Source organism: Vespula pensylvanica, chromosome 2, assembly GCF_014466175.1.
Source record: "Vespula pensylvanica isolate Volc-1 chromosome 2, ASM1446617v1, whole genome shotgun sequence".
In the NCBI taxonomy this organism is placed as follows: Eukaryota; Metazoa; Arthropoda; class Insecta; order Hymenoptera; family Vespidae; genus Vespula; species Vespula pensylvanica.
Window position 1 is genome coordinate 18,399,326 of NC_057686.1, and position 21,097 is coordinate 18,420,422.

The window sequence follows — 21,097 nt, forward strand, 5'->3', positions numbered from 1 at the left end:
GAAAGAGAAAGAGATAGATAGACAGATAGGCAGAGAGAGAGAATCGGCCTCCATCCGGCTCTTTTATCTTTTCGCGCTCTCTTTCCCTCTCTTCTTTTTGCATCGAACCTTTTTCCTATCGTAGACGCGATCGTCCGTAGCAATGTTCTCGGTTTCCCGCACGAAACGCGAGCGCAAACGTGTAACGTGCAAAGTTTCCACGGTTCGAATGATTCTCCCTTCGCCGTTCCTCCTTTCTCACCAACACGCGAGTTTAATATCCTTTTGGTGCTCGAAATGCCCTCGACATTTTTTCGATGGAAATATTAAACCAGACAGAAGGAAAGGGAAAAATGTCGGGGCATCGATGGAATACAAAAGCGAGTTTGAATCCCGAAGCATGCGATTGAAATTGTTGCGTTCTCTCCTCTCCCTTTCGATTTTATTTTACTATCGTCCCTTACCGTTAGCTTTCTTTTCTTTTTCTTTTTTCTTCGTAAAGAAAAAACGACGTTACTTCTCGACCGTGATAAGTTTTTAAAATTACGTTGCAACGTAGTCGATTAAAGCGTTATATCCAGTTACGATCGGTTGATATACACACGTACACATGCACAAAACCTAAAAGCGGAATAAAAAGCTAATTTAAATGGAGGCGAAAGCAAAGAGACACTTCCAAGCACATACATTTTTGACAAATTCCCAGTGGATACTGAATACCTATGTATCTATCGTTCACAAACGGTGAATCGAAGGTAATTACATGAAAGTTGTAGGAACACGATTTGAACGTATCCACGTCGGTATCGGAGCGCAATTAATACTTTCGAGCAATGGCCATTCATATTTCAGTCGTTCATTTCGTACCGAATAGCTACCTTCGCGTTATACGTAAACGTTTCACAATAGAGCTCTGGCGTACCGAATTATCAAGTAGAAATGGTCGGCCTATGCACGGTCGAGTAGTAGAAGCGATAACGAGCGCGACGGCAGTGGTCCACGAGCGAATATCTCCGACGAACACGCGACCGATCGAACGCGAATTGCCTTTTCTATCCCTTCCCTTCCTAGCCCTTCTCGTAATATCCCTCTCGATGTTCCGACGTCGCGTCGAACGAATCGAGTGACCACTTTGCTGAATTTACAAAATCGTGTTATTATGAAATAAGCGTTATTTCACGGATTATATTATTATAAATGGTCTCGGGTGGAACGGAAAGCGCGCTCTACCACGAATACACATAAAATACGCACGTATTTTAGAGAGACATGTACGTAGGCCGATCGATACGTTTACTTCGACGCGAGTAAATTTATGGAATATGCGTCGCGTCTCTCTAATCGTGAATTACTGCGAAGGAAGAGAGAAGAATGTAATTCCTTTACGAGTTTAACGTTTTGCTTAACGTTTGCGAGAAAGGGAAGAGGACGATGAGAGAGAATCGGATCGAAAAGAACGAAACCTAAGGGACAAAGGTACGTACGTACGTTCCGGTAAGAAAGCTAATCGATAAACGTCGATTAATCAAACGTCCTGGTATTGTCTTCAAGGCCGTCCTTCTAGCGAACTAGGCGCTTCCTTTCCGACGACGAATAGAAAATGCGAGATATTTAGGAGAAGAGACGGAAAAGTAGGAAAAAAATAGAGAAAGAAACAAAAGGAGAAAAAAGAAACGAAAGAAGAAAAAGCTACGGGAAGTATAGAAAGAAGAAATTCAAAGTGATGGAAGGGTTGAAACGCGTAGCAAGGATAGGGGAATAGCGACGGCGAGGGAAACAGCGTGGAAGATATAGAGAAGGCTTGTGGAGGGTAGATGTCGTTGCACTTGCGTCACAGCAATCGCATTACATCGTCGCGACCGCGATGCATACGAAGTAATCTTGTCGCGGTGGCCCCAGACAAGCTGTCGCCCTTTCTAAAGAGAGGGGAGAGAAACAGAGACCAAAGACAATATTTACCATGTTTACGAAACTAGCGTTTCAAATTGCAAATATCGATTCCACGAATTAATTATAATTAATAAGGAAAAATTGATTAAATAAAATAGATGTACGAATGGAAAAAGCAAAATCGCCTTATATAATGGTCATAAAGGATATAATAGAAATAACGGGATAGAACCGAACGGAAAGAGAAAAAAAAGATACGCACTCTTTAATATCCGAAAGATTTTAATATTTTAACAACAGAGACCCATTTCGAAAAAGTTTGGACTAAGATATCGCATCGAACGATCGTCCCGTTGAAATGTCCATTTATCGTCTCTATTAGATTTTGATATTCGTCCACGCTAAGTCCTTGAAATATCTATTCGTTTAATGGATTTTTTACCGGATTAAATTTATTCGCGATAATGGAAGCAAATTTGAAAAGCGCGAGCAAGGGAAATATCGTTTTTAATACGCAATCGTCGATAAGTAGGAAAGGTAGTGCCGTAACGCATATCGAGTAAATCGGTTAACGATTTCTCTAACAAGAGACTCGGCATTATCTAAAACGACAAGGCGATAAGCCGATCATTTCGTTCCTCAAGTTTTACCCTTCGTCTTTACCCTTGAACATTCCTGCCTTTTTCCGGGAACGTCCAATGTCTACTCTCGAATCTCCCGGTCAGGTTTATTATTCATGTGCCCTATTTTGCAACGTTTTACTTTCATGACTGCTAATAACCAGGGATCTGCGTCTAATCGAATTTATGCAAATGGCAATTAGGTGTACACGAATATACATATAGACGACGAGAGGAGCAGGACCACGTTACTGTCTCTTCGTGTAGATAGAGATAGAGAGAGAGAGAGAGAGAGAGAGAGAGATGGGGCAGGAGGAAGAAGAGATGATGGAGGAGGAGATAGAGGAAGAAGAGGAGGAGGAGGAGGAGGAGGTGTACCACCTCTGCTGAAAATCCCGAAACAGGGTCGGGCAGGAAATAGAGAGTATGAAACGGTCGTGTCGCAGTGAACACAATAGTGCGTTTACCTAAATGTACACCTATATGTATGTAAAAGAAAGAGAGAAAGAGAGAGAGAGAGAGGGGGGGGGAGAGAGAGAGAGAGAGAGAGCGAAAATTGTTCTTTCGGGAAACGCACGCGATGCTATTCCATAATTAATATAATTACAAATAATGCAAACTTAAATCAACACACTATACTGACGCTTGAAACAAATGTTATTCTCCAATTACAAGGCCTTCTAATTAACGCGGTGTTATTTTGAAATTAATATACCGCGGCATGGTATGAATACGCGTTCTTTCGTTATTGGAATAAAGAGAGAGATAGATATATAGATAAATAAATAAAGAGAGAAGGAAAAAGAAAGAAATTGATGAAAAAATTGAACAAGGACAGAGGGAGAGAGAGAGAGAGAGAGAGAGAGAGAGAGAGGTATTAAATTAATGGAGAATATAATTATTGTCGCGATATATAATCATAATTATTAACTTACCAGCCAGGACTCCAGCCATATATACCGCGGCGATCCTCAAACTTCCGTGTACCATCTCGAGTGGAAGTCCCACGATTACTTGCACTCCCAGATTAAACAACAGGTGAAGCCATCTAAAAAAATTTCAACGCATTAGAGAGAGGCTGCTTTCCTCTTATTTGTTTTATCTTTTAGTTTATTATTTTTTCTGCATAAGGAAAAGGAGGAGATTGACCAACAATAACGATGTCAACCATAATTTTAATAATATCATGGAGTGGCACGCGTTTTTGAACGCTTTCAAAGGAGAATGAAGAAAAGTAGAAGAGAGTGAGTTGAGGAGAAAAAAAGGAATAGAACAGTGTACACATAGTAAGATTACGAGACGGAAATGAGGAAGCTGAAAAATAAGTACCGGAAAAGATGAGATAGAGAGACAGAGACAGAGGGACAGACGGGGAGAGAGAGAGAGAGAGAGAGAAAAGATGGTGGATGGGTAAAGTGGCCGACTTTGCGGTGTTTTTCTCTATGTTAGACGAGAAAAATGAAAACAGAGCTAGGAACATTTAGCAAAAAGATGTCAAGGGGTCGTACATTAGCCCCAGGGAAGATTAAAAGAGTTACCGCTTGACACGGAAGAAGGATTAAGGTGGATGAAAGAATTAAAAGGCGACGCTTTTGCGGAACGAGACAACGCGATAAACGAGATGTAATATACTTTTTTCGCACTCCGAAAGCGGAGATCTTCAATTTCTTAGCGATAGTCGACAAGATACCCTTGCTCATCATCCTCGTTTGCTGTCGTTAGAGCATACATATGTATGTGTTCGTGTGTCTATAAAGGATGGCTCATTTAAATGAGAATACTCGAACATTTCACCCTGAAAAATGACGATACTTTAAGGATTAAGTATAGTAATGGAGAAAAGAATAACTCTCTAAAGTATAATATAATTTATATCTATGTCTAAAGATACATACGCACGCATACACACACGCACACATTTATAATTTTATAAAATATCGAAGGTGGAATAAAACAGAAATTAAAAAAGGAAACGAAAAAAAAAAACGGAAAAAAAAGAGGAAAAAGCACTCACGATCGATTGATTTTATTTCAGAATTTTAGTGAAGCAATATGCTTGCACCGATTATAGAAGCATTGATTTATCGAATCAATTAAATCATATTCGGATAGACGTATTTTCTTTCCGAGGGACGTTTATAGAGTTAAATCATTTCATAAAACTCAACTCGACTTGGCGTATCTTAGGTAAATACATTCGAAACGATTGCAATGATAAAAGAGAGAAGTATAAAATGAATAGGGAATGTAATCGTCAAGCGGACGAAGATAGAAAACAGAGAGAGTAGTGAAAAGTTGAAAGGGCGACGCCGTTAGTCCAAGGTTCAGTCAGACGAACCGTGTCTATCGAGCGAGAAAACGAAAAGTGGATAGTGGCTTGGAAACGCGTGAGAGGAAAATCCGAGCAATTATGCATCTTATCTCGCGAGTGAGCTAGAGAAAGTTTCTTTCCCAAGAGAACGAGAGAGAGAGAGAGAGAGAAAGAGAGAGAGAGTTGGATATGTAGAAGAGATCCTAACTACTTATCCGGCATGTCGTACACTCGGGAGCGTGGAAAATCACAAAGATCTACTATACCATGCATATTCTCGTCTTACTATCGAATACTCGAATGAAATTCGTCAGAAATGAATAAAATTCAACGAGAATAAATTTCGATTATTTTCAGCTACTAAATTTTGATAGAACGAAATTCTAAATAATTCACGAACGCATTACGTAAATCGATATTAAATATTAGTCATTTATTTGTAACATTATTACGCCATTTATTCTATATATTGTTTCAATTTGATACTGATTTCGCTACTTTAAAATTACTTTGTATTCATGGAGATTTTACATAGTAATAAATACAAGAGAGTATGTGAAACTATAAAAGAAGTAAGTGTCGAAGCAATTTGCAAAGTTACGGAGAAAATTCTTTCGTTCGTATACTTTTACTTCGACTAATTCAAACGTGTAATTACTTTCAGTAACCACTGGTACGACGGCTACTACCTTCTTCTTTCTAAATTCAATCGCATGGTTGACTTTCGATGTGCAACTTGTTAGAAGTTTTCCAACCTTTTTCTCATTTTTTTATCTTTTACGGAAAATGAAAATAAAGTTTATTTCTAGGATCCAGTTGAAAATACAGATCTCTACTTTTTCTTTCTTCCTTTTTTTTTCTCTCTCTCTCTCTCTCTCTCTCTCCCTCTCTGTTTCTCTCAAAGTCCGTTTGTTGAAACGAGGCCCTAGGAAATAGGCAATTTGCATTGGCTATGAGTTTAAAGTGTAGTGTCGCTGCTATTTGTAAAATGCGGTCAACGAGAAAGCAATCACTCTTAAGGTCTCTCGTCGTTTCCCAATTGAATCGAACTTTCTTCTTTCTTGCGAGATTTTTCATCGTAGCAGAAGCCAAGTATACTTTCAATAATATGACTTCATATAAAATAAAATGGACTTTGAATAAATCAAACAATTATAATTTTATCGTTAACGAAGGAATTCATACGTTCAATTGATATCGGGATAATCTAGATTTGCAAACAAAATACGCTAGGGAAATCGGAAAAATTTAGTTCGTCATATTTTATTAAAGGAAACAAAAAAAAAAAAGAAAAAAGTATGGAGACTCTACAAATTCCGAATCGATTCGACGAAGGTACGCAATCGTTGAAATGGAGCGCGCGCGCACGAAAAAAGGCAACGTTAAATCGCTCGAGCGTCGCGTGCTACCCGTGAAAATGGTCGCATACACCGTCCATCCATTATCGCGCAAATAAATCGGTAATCATATGAAACTCAAAGTCCGCTCGAACGCGTTCAACGAGCGCGTCCGAACGAACATACGATCCTCATAGATTACGCACTGGTTAATTTTACTTTTAGAGGAACAAATCGTTTACCTGCGCAAAATATTCGATATCTTTTATTTTTTATCGCTCTTGCAATCAATCGTCGCTGAAGAATTTTATGTTTCGATTTTAATATACCTCATACAGCCGATTAATTTCTTTAAGCGTACTCACAAATTCGAAACATTTCATTCGCTCGAAAAAAAAAGAAATAAAAATAAATAAAAATAAAAGATTTATACGCTTTGAAAAAGCGTCTCTATATTTCTTATATGTATATTCATATCGCGACGAGAGAACCAGCTTTCGTTAGTCTCATTTACGAGCTTACCGCAACTTATAGTTGATATTAATACTCTGACTTTCTTTATAGATGATAGATTATACCTAAGTATTATATACTCAAATACGATCTTACATAATATATGAGTACGCGTCTCTCTTTCTCTCGTTTAGGAATACTCACTCGCGTACCAATGATACATACACATGCATAATATATCTATCGACCAAACGAGGTATTATCATTTATTTCATTTGGCTCGCGCTAAAATTTAATCGTTAATTCATGCGGAATTACGCGTCGGATCATAATAAAAGTCTAGCTTGGAGCACAATTTATCAACAATTAATGTAAATAAGCGACTACCGGAAAATGGTGCGGATTAAGGGAAGAAAAAGAAAAGAAAAAGGAAACGAAAACAGAAGGACAGGCGACCGGGGGTATAAGAAGGGGTCGCCCACTTTCCATGAAATAATTTTACCAGTTCGAAGACGTCCAAGATATATCGGTATCGATTTGTAGTAACTACGCAATCGTCGAAATGGAGCGTGGCAAGAAGGGTCGGACCGACGTTACCGATTCCTCCCTTTCTTTGGTCATCCCCATATAATATAAATGTATATATATAGTACCCCTGTATATTACATAGTATATAAACAAAGTAAACGAGAACGTAAAATAGTAAGGGAATGGTAATGCGATCGATAGAAAAAAATCATCATTTTTTTTTCATATCGACGATGTCGATCGGTTTTAAATTCAGGGAATTTGGGATAATCCGCGTTGGAGAACAACGCGACTGCTCCGGCTATTAATTAACGTCCAATTAAAATGTAATCGACGTAGTCGATCGAGAATCTTCGCGTGACTCGAACGCGTTTGTTCTCGATGCCCTCGTGAATTTTCTCGAGTTACCCTCGACATTGAAATCAGCCTAATCCTGACATTTAAAGTAATTAGAAAATGAAGATATTCGAGGAGAAATAGATTGTAGGAATTATGTTACTTTCTCTCGAATTTATCGGTTATACGTTCTGTGTGATACGATCGAGGTCGGAGATATTACGTAACCGAATTGGAGAGAGAGAGATTTTTAGAAATCCGATCGGATCGAATATGAGATAAACAAAGCTTTGTCGAAAGTTTGTATCGACGGTCCGAAGAGTCAAGTGGCCTAGGCGAATTTAATCGCACGCCGATAATTAATTAAGGTATCGCAAACTTTCCATTCGTCGAACAACGCTCGAGTTTTCGATATCGACGTATTTTCGATGTATGCGCGGCCTCGAATCGAAAAGTGCGAATCGGATATCGTCTGCCCATTAACTTTTTTCCTCGTACATGCGAAACAAGTTGTTATTTCAACGAATTAGCTTCGAGAGATTCCTCCTCGCGATTTATTTTTGGACACGTTTGTTTTTCTATTCTTTTCTTTTTTTTTTCTTTTTACGTCGAAGAAATAATAAAAAATAACGATATATCTTAAGTTTCGTTGAAATCGTTATCGATAAGAGGAGGAAAAGGATGGTTTTCCATTGTGATATGAGAAAATTAAACAAGTTGAGAAAGGGTCGGTGGAAAAGTACCCAAGTATTAAAAGAAAAAGATCGAATAAGACATAGTACTCGCGGAAAGCTCGAGTGAAAGGCATTAATTCTTGAAACCGCGTCGTAACCGATAGAAGCACGGTAAGTTCGCCACAACCTGACGGCTAATTGCAAAGCATGCCGACTAAATCCAAGCTTTTCCTCCTTTCCTCTCTCGGTTCTAGACGGTGGTAAGCCCGAGAAGGAGCCCTTCCTTCGACGAGTAACGCGCGTTCCACCCTCGAACTGCTACTTTCACAAGCTCTACGCTCTTACTCACCCTCGCTATAATTTGTACGCTCGGTCTTAGTAGACGAAGAAAGTTTTCGTCCGATGCGCGAGACTCGCTACGTCATTTTCGTCCTCGTTGCTACCGGTGGTCGAGAGAGACTCGCTTATATATACGCGGTAAACGTGGACTAGACGATATTAAAGGCAAGCCCCTGGCTCCATTTATGCGACATTAGAGACTTTCGTATAATGGCGACGAGAGACGAGGCGGAGGGGGAGGGGGAAGACAACGACGACGACGGTGAGCAGCCCTTGTCGCGCATGCATAATGCTCAAGACTCGTATCAGGACAAGGAGGAAAAATGAGGGACGAATAACTCGCAATAAACTTATTATCAATTTCCTTTTTTTTTCTTTCTCTCTCTCTCTCTCTCTCTCTCTCTCTCTCTCTCTGTCTCTCATATTACCTACCTTTCGGATAAATTTCTTAGCACCATATTAGAAACAAACTTTAGAAAAGCGTCTAATCGAGTCGTCGGAGATGGGAAGAACGATCTCGTTCTACCAGGCTTTTTGGTTTTCGTACATGTGTGCGCGCGTGACCTCCAAACAGAGAGGAGAAGAGCAAGAGGAAGAAGAAGCGTTATACCTTCCGCGAAATTTACGACAAACATTAAAGTCAAGCGCCTAGAGGTGGAGGACTTTGGACAAACTTTTCAACATTACCAAAGCGCGCTTTCAAAATATCTGTAAAGCGTATCTCTTTACTCTTATCCCCCTCGTTACTCTACCACTCCCGCATCTCTCAGATCCTTTCTTTGACTTCAACGTTGTATCGGAAATTCGGTTGATACTAATATGCATCTAATTAAAAACTCGTGATATGATGATTAAAGGGAAATGAGTTATCGGTAGCTACTCGGTAAAGTTAAGCATGTCGACGTTAACTTCTGTTAATGGCAACGTTATGCTACGTTATCAGAAAATTAACGGGTTAATCAAATACAACTTCTGGCTTCTTGGTCAAAGTAAAGAACGCTCGCTATCGCTGAATTAATATTATACGAAAGTCGATTTTTCGCGATAAGAAAAGAGATCAATTTTGTGCAATCCGAAATTTCTGCGAGCCGATATTCCACGGTAGAATTACAAAGCGTTCTTTTCGAGATCTTGGGTCGATCGATAGAGGACGAAGAGGGACATAGAGATTGCAAAGAGAGAAAATGAGAGGAAAAAAAGAGAAAATGGGAGACGTCCTTTTTCGACATTGCTCTCGTAGCGTGAACTCGGCGATACCATTGTCCGATCTGGATTCTATGTGCCACGTTGGCTTCCTGCAATTACCGCGATTGTCTCGATTTTTCCTTTACTTCTACCTTTCTCACAGCCACTGCCTACTACCTACTTCGTTCTCTTCTCTTTGTTACCGAGAAGCACCGGACATTTCGTTCGCCGATATGTTACAACGTTTTAAAATTCGTTTCATCTTATTAATTGGCTAACGAAAGACGTACGCGCGTACACACACGTCGAGAGATAATTAATTCTTTTCGGTCTCCGTTTTATTCTCAATGCTTCGTCACAGCACTCTCCATCGATTGATCATTCATTCGTTATAAATATCATTATATAGCGTATCCTTTATTTAACATTATGGCTATAGAATATCGCTGATCGATATATCTTTCGTTATATTCTACAGAAAAGATATACGTCGGAGTTGATCGTGACACGCTTCGTCAAACGAGACGTCGAGTTTGACTTGACATGGAGTACCAAAGGGTTACATAATGATTTTATATCAGGAGGGACAGACAGGGGAGAGAGAGAAGGAAGTCGTGAAAGGGCTAAAGAGAGAAAAGCGGAAAGGTGCTCTCGCGCCGCGTGGAAAATGCTGGGTCACTCTTATCGCTGCTTCCATACGCACGTAGGGAAAACGGTCGCCTTATCTGGCGTTTCCATGAATAATTTAGAGAGCTTCGTGCTGAAAACTTTTGTACCGGTCTCGCACTCTTCGCGCGAGTATGCAAGAGAACGCGAGAAAACGAGAAAGAGAGAAAGAGAGAGAGAGAGAAAGAGAAAGAGAAGAGATACAAAAGAGGAAAAACCACCGACGTAGCATGGCAAGTCGTGCGAGGAGAAGCGAAATGCGAACGAAAGAAGGAAAACGCTTCGCGAGAAAATAGGTACTACGGTACGGCGCGCGCGCGTACACACACACATACACCAGAAAGAATGAGAGAAAGAGAGAAAGAGAGAAAAAATAGGGAAAATGGGAGAGACCGGCCATTTTCTATTGTCAGAGAAGGTGAGCGTGCCGGTACACTTATGTAATGTCATTCCCCTTGTTCAGGGAAAATTCAATCGATTCTGCAACGCCAGCTTCGCGACGCACAGAGAAAGAGAGAGAGAGAGAGAGAGAGAGAGAAAGAGAGAGAGAGAGAGAGAGAGAGAAAGGAGAAAGGAGAGAAAGGTTTGAAAACGACACGAGTATCGCGTTTCTCTGATTAATGTCCGATGAATAAAATGAAATTGCGAGAAAACAAAGGGACAATAATTAACGATATATCGAAAAATATTTATCTTTTATCTATCGAAGTTGATATCGTCAAGGAGGAGAACCGCGATAGGAATAAATTTCGAACGAAATATTTTCGATGCGAAACTTTTACGAGCGAGCCAATCTCGAGTGTCAGGGAATCGTATCGATGTTAAATAAATTACCCGATCTCCAGGAGGGCCCTTTAAAGCGTTTTCATGAACGAGTATCTCTCGTTGAACGTCGCTCTTGTAATGCCATCCTACGTTTTAAACTATCGCTCTCTCTCTCTCTCTCTCTCTCTCTCTCTTTCTTTCTCTCTTAATGCTTTTTGCGAACGCTCGAATACGTTCTCGTTACGTTATAGTACTTTTGGGGGGAGAAAGAGAAGATGTAGGGTCGATTCGAGAAAGGTTTTAAAAGACTTACCCAGCATGAAGGAACATATAGAAGGCGAACCTCCAAAGCTCGAGGCGTTTGTCCGGCCTGTAGATGAAGACGCTGTCGATCGGTACCGGACCCGAGGGATTCACCTCGCCCTTTATCACGGTGTAATAAGTGAAGAAGCACAACTGAAAATAGAGAGAGAAAAAAAATGGAGAACGCGTTGGATGATTTCGATGAAACTTTTTAAACGACTATAAAATTCGATCTCACCGTTCGTGATAGCACCGATATGCGTGACTCAAAAGTTACAATTTCTCGACTCGACGCGTTCTCATTTTCGGAATGTCTTGTACAAAAGTATCGAGTATCGATTCGAGAATCAATATTTTCGAGCGACCGATATACGATATTGTAATAAAACTCGTGTCGTAACTCCAGCTCGACTCGACTCTCCCCTCTCCCTTTACCTCCATCGTGTCTTTCATAGGATTGTACCTGTACGAGCTATAAACGTTTCCGTTCTCGTGCGTGAACACGCGTTTCTTGCGTGAAAACTCGTACGCTTGCGCTCGGCACAAAATTTCCCCGCCCAGTTTCATAAATATGCATCCGCCCCGCTCCGCCGTTCCTGCTTTTATTATAATAAACGAAATTGTCTTTTTGCGTTAGACGGAAAGAGAAACTTTTATTGCGTCTACGCATCTGGTCGCGAAAGGAGCGAATACAAAAATTACGTAACTGCACGTGGGTTTTGTGTGCGAAATCGAAAGAAAATTATTCACTACGCTGCGCTCTCTTTTTTCTTCCGTTTGAAATCATTGTCCAATACTCGTCAGTTCCTCTCCCTCCCTCTCTCTCTCTCTCTCTCTCTCTCTCTCTCTCTCTCTCTCTCTCTCTCTCTCTCTCTCTCTTGCCTTTAAAGAAGAATACGTCGACGACAGAGCGTCGAACTTCTGTTCTCCTCTCCTCTCGTCTTCTCTCCACTCCACTCCACTCCCTCTTTTCTTCCCGTGGAAATCCAATGTGCAGCGACGAACGAAATTGCCATGTTAATTAGGACATTCCGCTCGGCGGAAAAACGTGCCGGTGGAACGCACGATTAAGCGCGGTGCGTTTACCAAGGGAACGTGACGCGGATCGCCAATGAAACGTGAGCCGAACGAAATTTCATTCGGGCGTCCTTTGTAATCTAAAAAAAAAAAAGAGAAAAAAAGAAAAAAAAGAAGAAAAAAGAAGAAAAAAAGAAGGGGGGATAAAAAAGGAAAAAAGAGGAAAGGGACCGAGGACGAGGACTGTTAATTGACATTCGCGAGTACGTCTTCCGTGAAAATAAAACGGCGCACGTTCCTGCTCGCTCACGAGCGCGCGCAGGCGACATAGCTATGCATATCCTCGCTCTCTGGATTGCGTCTCCTTCTTTTTCACGAGAAATTCGAACGATCGACGACGAGCAGCCTTATTTCCTTATTCACCTTCCTCTTCTTCCTTCCTCTACTCTTTCCAGTCTTCCATTGCACGAAGTAGAGAAGAACGCACACCCTCGGCTCTCGAACACAGCGTTCTCTCTCTCTCTCTCTCTCTCTCTCTCTCTCTCTCTCTCTCTCTCTCTCTCTCTCTCTCTCTCTCTCTCTCTCTCTCTTTCCCTCTCTAGGTACGGCACAAATATTTCTTCTTTTGCATATCGAGCGAGCGAGCGAGGAAGCGTGCACGACCATTTGCATTCCTCTGTGTCTTCCACCCTTTCCTTCTTTTTCCGTTTCTTTCAACTCTTTCCCCTCTTCCCTCCTTTATCGCCATCTTTTTCTTCCTTCGATAGAAGATGTTTCCATTCTCGAGGAGTTACGTGCCTTCGCTCGATTCGAAGCGTTACCTTCTTTTTTCTTCTTCTGCTTTTTCTTCTTCTACTTTTTCTTCTTCTTGTTATCCATCCAGCGACACGAAACCTGTCCCGTAACGATATCTCGCAAATTTTTCTGCCTTTATCGCATTTGAGCGCAGGAAATTATTTATCCCTTTGATATAAACGCAGAGGTAAATGCATGTTCGTGATAGTTCGCCTATGCTTTCTTCTTTTTTTCTTTTTTTTTTTTGTTTTGTTTTGTAGAATTATCTTTGGAATCAGCAATAAGCTGCAAATAATTCATTTTTTTTACGAATGTGGTGCCGTATGTGTGTTTCGATCGTATAAAACAACGACAATCCGCTTCGATTCGAAAAATAATAGCGTGCGAGATTAACGGAAGGATACATTGGCGATAAGTGAAATAATCGAAAAGAAAAAAAGAGAAAAAAACCGTCGACGATATAACTCGCGTTAAATCTAGTAGAATCATGGAGGCGACATTAAAGAGACCACCAAATTTAGTGCTGTACCTGTGATGGAGTGTGCCGATGGAAGAGGAGGAGGATGAGATATTTAAACGGTGCCATCCACGTGGATATATTTTATCACGCGGAAAAACAATACGCCTATCCGTGCTTCGCTACTACTTTTAGCAGAAGGCGATGTCTACGACGCGACGATATTGCGAGCGTTGATTTATATCGGTCATTTGGGCTCGTCTAAGAAAAAAGGAAGAGAGAGAGAGAGAGAGAGAGAGAGAGAGAGAGAGAGAGAGAGAGAGAGAGAGAGAGAGAGAGAGAGAGAGAGGAAGGAGAGAGACAGACAAAGAGCGAGGGAACGAGCGCGTACAAGAGAGAGGTAGGGAAAAGAGGTTGGAGAAATCTCGTACGACACTGGTACATTACGTTCGCTTAACAATCGGGATCATTATGACGTAATAAACATCCTTGGCCATCACCGAGTTACTCTTTTCTTTTCTACGTTGCTTCTAAACGTAGAAGAAAAAGAATCTGTTGTATTTCACGGAGCTCGAAATAACGAGGTCAACCATTCCCTTTGACGTACCTAAGATAGTTCGATGTACGATTCTTTGGATTATATAGAACTCACAAAGGTAATTTATGATTTTCTTTCTTTCCGTCTCTTCTTTTTCTTTTCTTTTCTTTTCTTCTTTTTTTTTTATTTCAGTCCATTTGTTTCATACGTGCATGAATATATACGTTTATGCATATCTATCGAAAGAAATGGACATTTATTTCCTTTTTAACGATTATTTATGCATAATATTTAAGTATGCAAGACTGTCGCAGCAAACGATTTAATTTTTTTTTTTTTTTTTTTTTAATAATAATATTTGAAAGTCTGTCAAGGTTTTTAAAAAATTTACATTTTTCCTTCCATAACTCTCCCTCTCTGCCTCCCTCTCGTTATATTTGCTCTTCTACCTTCATCTTTCTTTTTTAGTCGCCGGTCGCGTAGTGGTAAGTGTATTTTAACCATGAGAGGACGAGCGTACCCTTATTAAGCTTCATTTGCTGCTACTTTGGCTAATTGCTTCATTTCTTTCGCATCAACTTCTCTTCCCATACAGTTTCCTTCGGAACGAGCAGCCATCTTTTCTGAATTTCTAAATAGAGAACGTACGTAGCACGACGGAAGGTATGTACTTCGTTCGTAGATACGAACGGTACGTATTTATTATCCACGCGTTCGCTCGATATTTCAGTTTCTTTCGATATTATTTCCACTGCCGTATCAATAATTAAAAATTGTCAAAATCAATTTTCTCAACGAAGTAACTTCGTAAAGAAAAATGATTTCACAATGACGAGTTAATTTCTGCCGGCAGAAGGTATTCCATTTGACCTTTTTCTTAACTGGAATGACGAATGAATTCTAACGTCTTACGTTACTACTATTAGCACTAGTGTACTTTGACTAATTACTTCGTTTTCCTCTTGGCTTGGCTTCCCTAATTTCCTCATTCCAGCGTGCAATAAACGTCTATTCAACGGAGGACTTCTATCGACATTTTATAATTTCAACGAATTACGTATGTCATTGAAAACTTTTCCGAGTTGAAGAGAGGAACGGAGTCTCGTTGACCGTCGAGCGGAAAACATAAATGACTTACCTACCTGAGAGGCACGTTTGCATTTAAAAAAAACTTTCGCGATGGAAATAATTAACGAATTCGTTTTAACCGAATAACATATTACATATTCCGATAGCCCAGTGTAGATCGTTGAAGCTCGCATGCGGATTAATTTTAACGATTCGATTAATCCAAACAGAGTTTCGCTCGATAGAGTTTTCATTTTCTCTCCCTCTCTTTGAATTCTCTCTGAAAGGTAAGCAGCGAGCGCCGGTGGATCGTTAGTTCTCTCGTAGTCTCTTCGTCGAGGAATTTTCGAGAACGAAAAAAGAAACGGCTGAAAGTCGATTCACGGAGAATAGAATTGGTCGTATCTGGATTTGAGAATTCCATCGTAGACTCCATTCTCTCTTCTTCCTTGTAAATAGCGTGGTGTGCGTGCGTGCGACGAGCGCGCGTGTAGCCGCGCAGCGTATAGAATGCAGGGATTACGGTCGTCGCGGGTGCTCTCGCACATTCTCCTATCTCGAAACACATGTTCCGAGTCACGATTCGTCCGCCTAGAGTAATTAACCCGAATCTGAGTCTGCGTTCATCTCTCCCTCTCTCTCTTTCTCTTTCTCTTGGGAAGAGTGTGCACCCGTTTTCCACGAGAGAAAGAGAACGAGAAAGAGAAAGAGAAAGACGACGATGACGACGCCGACGACGACGACGATGTTCTAACGCTACAGAGAATTTGAAACTTTCGAGTAAAGACATTGCTGCTTGCGCGCTACTCCGAAACAAAACAGCCAAGTATTTCTGAATTTCGAGCACGACCCGAACGACTACCTCTCCGTCGTGATTCGGGACCTCGAAAACTTCTCTATAATATGGGAGGGTGTAAGCTAGAACACCGAGAACGGAACGATATTATGTCGCGCGATTTCGCGCATTAGAACGATTAAATAACGATTATAATTGCGCCTTGAATCAGTTTGAAGAGAATGAGAGAACGAAAGAGAGAGAGGGTGGGGGGGGGGAGAACAAGAGAGGTACTTTAATAAGTATCGAACACGCGTGCGTAGTGTTAGAATACCGCGTTACAATTTCTCTTCGTATACTATCGTATATACATATAGGTATATCTGCATATTCAGTTCGTCGAGCATAATAATTCGATACAATTCATGGCATAACGATTATCTATCTTAACCGTAAACGCGGATAGTCCACGGTACAACGATGTACGCTTTCAATTCAGACTTTACGACGAATCAAATGCAGAAGCGTAGCGCGAATGGGAGAACAAAATACCAACGAAAAAAAAAAAGAAAAGAAAAAAAAAGAAAAAAGAGAGAAAATACTGATCGTAATTTAATGAAAAGGAGAAAATGTTTAACTTTTATTTTTTTATACCTATTTCTTTTCCTTTACGAAATCCGTCACGCTACTATAGAAATTTTAAAAGCCGGTATAAACTCAAAGAATTCTAATATAAAGCTCGGCAAAAGTGAAAAACTAAAATCGTAAAATGTTGTGTGTTACTAACTCTACGCGTACAAACACAAACAGAACGACACATCGCACGAAGGCGTTCTTCTGTTTACTCTTTGTTCTTAGAACGCGTTCGCTTTGTCAAGAAACCGCGATGGGATTTCTTTTATCCGGCGGCTTAACTCTCCGACGGAATCGCGTTCGGACCGCATCTCTCTCTACAGCATTTGCTTATTGTTGCTGGCTTTTACGCGCGGAAAGCACGACGGAGAATTCCGGTGGCATGTCCTCCTTTCAATGCGCCCTTCTCGGCAAAAGACTGTTAAAAACAAATTTGTTTTCCTCATACTTCATTTATTTTTCGTTTACTCGTACTATACCCAAGAACTAGAGAAAGAATGGGAGAAAGGTTATATATACATTTTCTTGTTCCATCTTACGCGTACACGTGAAAATGCAAATTATAAGCAGTGTATATCTCTAATGCTTTAGAAATCGCATTCTCTCTCTTTCTCTCTTTTTCTCTATCTCTAGATCTCTTTATTCTATTTATTTTCTTTTTTTCTTATACTATTTCCTTTTTTTATTATCTACTTTTCTCTTCTTGTTCCATTACGTCTGAGAAAAAAAGAATAATAGATAAGAGAGAGAGAGAGAGAGAGAGAAAGGGAGATAAAAAGAAATAATAAAGGACAGGTCATTTTCGACGTAAAAAATATTATTTCTACTCGCATTTTTTCCTCTCTTTCTTTCCCCTTATTTCAAAACCTCTTACACCCAGACAATTTTGCAACATTACCAATTTTAAATGGAAAACTGGAATTTGCTATCGCATCAACCAATTTTTTCCAACGAACGTTTGCATTATCATTATCATCATAATTATTATTATTATTATTATTATTATTATTATTATTATTATTATTATTAATCTCGTCGGTCTATTCTTTTGTAGACTTTTAATCACAATATTAGAAATTATACTAAAAGCTGTTTAAGCGAGGCACGAGAGGGAAAGGGAGGAGAGAAGAGGGAGGGATGAGAAGGGGTGAGGGAGAAAAGAAAATACAGATCACCCGTCGCATTCGCGATCGCTAACGCGCTATGGGTAGTGGAGTAGTCCGCTCTCTCGGCGGTGTTGCGAGAATCTTTGCGTAGATTTGTAAGCCGCGAATAAAATGAAAGAGCGAGATACGAACGAATGAGAGAGAGAGAGAGAGAGAGAGAGAGAGAGGGGGGGGGGAAGAGGGCACAGAGGATGGAACTAATTTATTAAAGCTCTTTAGAACCGAATGAAACAAAACGAGAGGGTGAGAGAGAAAGCAAAGGCAGGATCATCGAAAGAGGGAAGAAAGAGACGAAATAATGGGCCAGGCGAGATTAAAAGGAAGATTAATTAATTAGACGGTTCGTGCGGTTGAAGGTACTTTGAAAATGAACGAATGGGCCGAAATAGCGTTACAATGCTTGCCACGACGCGGATAAAAATCGCGTGGAGGGAAAAGTCTCATCGCGACGTGACGGCAACTAAAGCAAAAAAGGGGGAGAGGAGGAGCTTTTTGTGGGTGCCCGTAGTCGTGTCGTCGTTGGGGTACGTGCCTGAAATTTTGTCGATAAAAAGAACGTGGTTGCGTCGTCCATGCGTGCGTCGGTGCGTCGGTGAGCGGTGCGAGTCTCTCGAGTATAGAGAAACATGAGAACACCTCGGAAACGTTTAATCGAATTAATGTTTCATTTACCGAGGAATTAAATACACCCTCGATGGATCCGCTTGACACGTTGCAAGAGAGAGAAGAGAGAAGAGAGAAGAGAGAGAGAGAGAGAGAGAGAGAGACAGAGAAGGAAGATACTCGAATAACGAATAACTCCACAATCTTACGATCGCCTTAAGTCCCCGACGAAGTTTAATGAATTTTAACGCGGAACGACGATGACGTAACTAAAGACCTATCTCGGAATTACATTAAAGTTCGGCCGTGCTCTCGATGAATTTTAATCAGGGGTAGCGATCCGGTAGCCGCCGGACGATCGAATAATAAATACTCTTCGATATCGTTGAATCCGTTGAGTCCAATTATTTCGAGAGATGATATACGCATCGAGAGAAGCTTGCAAAAAGGGAATCTGCTATTCACCATCGGGAAACTGAATTATGCGGAGTACTCATAAACTTCCTATCTAGTTTAGTAAAATAATTCAATTCATTCGTTTCCATTTTGGATACAAATCAGAACGAACTCGTGGCAGGATGGTAACATTGCATACGCGTACGAGTAAAGATAGTAATGTAACCAGTGAGAGTGAGAGAGAGAGAGAGAGAGAGAGAGAGAGAGAGAGAGAGAGAGAGAGAGAGAGAGAGAGAGAGAAAGTTTTAACATGCCTGTGTATTAAGACAATAGACGTACAAACAATCGTTGAAAAAATATAAAAAAGAAATCCACGAACAACCAAGTACGATCAAACGTGCATCGAATAAAAGTTAAAAGAGTTTTCCTCTAATAAAATATTCGTAGAGATACTCCAAAGAAAAGTTGAATGAAATAATTTTAATTATTCGATTAATACGTGATATAAAAATTTACGATTTTATAATTAAATTTCATACATCTTCTTACTTAATTTTATAAAAACGATTTTACAAATATATAACTCGGAGAGTTAACAAAGGACAAAGAGCGAGATCGTTTTTAGAAGGTAGAGAGAAAAAAGATGCTCGTGGTGCCTCCAGCGAGATTAAAGAGGATGATTAATTAATTATGTAACTAATTAGTTAACTACGACGATCGTTGGCTAAAAGAGCGAGCGAACGAGGACTCTTGAAAGAGGGCAGCCGCGGTGAAAGAGAGCATCGAGAAACGGAAGATAGGACGAAGGGCGAAAGGGACGATGATAAGGGAGACGGGACGTGGAGTGGCATCTTTTAAGTGAAGTTCCGTGTATTTACCGGCCGAGACGACGCTAGATTTAAGTATCGAAGCATCGCGATATCGAGAGAGGGACTCCTTTCCCTTGCGACTATTTTGTATTTACTTTGAAAGGAAAAGAGAAGCACACTTTGGGGAGATGACTCTGATTGAAAACACAGAAGCACGATAACTCGAATGGATCGTCTATTTTAAAGGTTTCTAAACGTACGACACACCTCGATTGTTTAATAAAAGGGCTCGAAAACAATTAAAATTACGTTTAATTAATCGACAATTTTCATTGCGAAACGCTTCGTTCCAAGGCGTTGGGAAATATTCTCGAGTATCCATTCGTTTGAAAAATCTTTTAATTCGATGACGAAAGAGGAGACGCGAAAGGATGTCAAGTGTAGGAAAAAGAACGGAGAGCTTTAACGGGGAGTACTTTATTTCCTGCATTGTAATTAAGAAAGGCCTCTCGCGTATGATAGTGGAAGTACTCGTTCGATTTAATTGTCCCTGGTGTCCTCTAAAACTGGACGGTGAGTCTATCCTCCTCGGACCTTTAAACATTCTTTTAACGGAGATACCGTCTTTCCGTTAAGCTAAGCCAGATTTTAATCACTTTTGGATGCTAATGCGGGATTTAAATGATTATTTTCATTATATTATCTCTACAATAGAAAGAATTTTCTCTTTCTCCCCTTTTCTCTTTTTTCCTCGCTATTAAGCAGAAGCGAAATTCAGAGGGACGAAGGAGAGAGAGAGAGAGAGAGAGAGAGAAAAACGTTAAGAGACATTACGCTTTTTACGCAAGAGAAGAAGGAGGAGGAGAAGGGGGGAAGGAGCGAGTTAAAAATAAATCATGTCCGAGTATCGTGTTCTTTAAATGAATACGAAATGTGAAATAGAAGAAAAATTTTTCTCTCTTAAGATGCCAGATGTATTTTAGTGGAATGAATTTTGATACGAATTTAGGATCGTTTCGTACGAATACGCAGAGAGTTCATATAAGAAAAATTGTCTACAAACGCTTTATTATACCTATCGAAGCAGTATCTGTACCTACGCGCGAGCGAATCAAACTTTAATCCATTTTTTGCTTTACTCTTAACGCGTCGTCTTCGCCGTCCTCTTCCTCTTCCCTTTCATCCACCTTCTCGTCGTCGTCGTCGTCGTCGTCGTCGTCGTCGATAGCAAAAAGCCTCTTTCACGCTCTACGATCCTTCGCCATCTTTCCCGGCTTAGGTGCTTTTTGTCGCCTGCTCGCTGGAGAAAACGGATGGACTCCGATAATACGAAAACCTATGTGGATCTATTCTCCTTTGCGAATAAGTCGAGGGAAGTTCCATCGACGTTGTCCGTAATATCGATAGAATCCACCAAAATGTATCATTCTTATCTTCGTGTAAGCATCCCACTA

The 21,097-nt window shown here is 40.4% G+C and overlaps 1 protein-coding gene across 2 annotated transcripts in view; it reads right to left on the bottom strand.

The window, feature by feature from the left end:
• Positions 1 to 21,097, bottom strand: part of LOC122638148 (protein rhomboid) — a 247,900-nt gene that overhangs the window by 26,367 nt on the left and 200,436 nt on the right. For both annotated transcript variants that reach the window (XR_006329357.1, XM_043830894.1), the window contains exons 7-8: positions 11,397 to 11,539; positions 3,425 to 3,537 (exon numbers count right to left, since the gene is read on the bottom strand). Coding sequence is in view for 1 of the 2 variants with exons in the window: in XM_043830894.1 (XP_043686829.1) it covers positions 3,425 to 3,537; positions 11,397 to 11,539 (256 nt within the window). In the remaining variant the exon portion in view is untranslated. The remainder of the gene's footprint in view (positions 1 to 3,424; positions 3,538 to 11,396; positions 11,540 to 21,097) is intronic.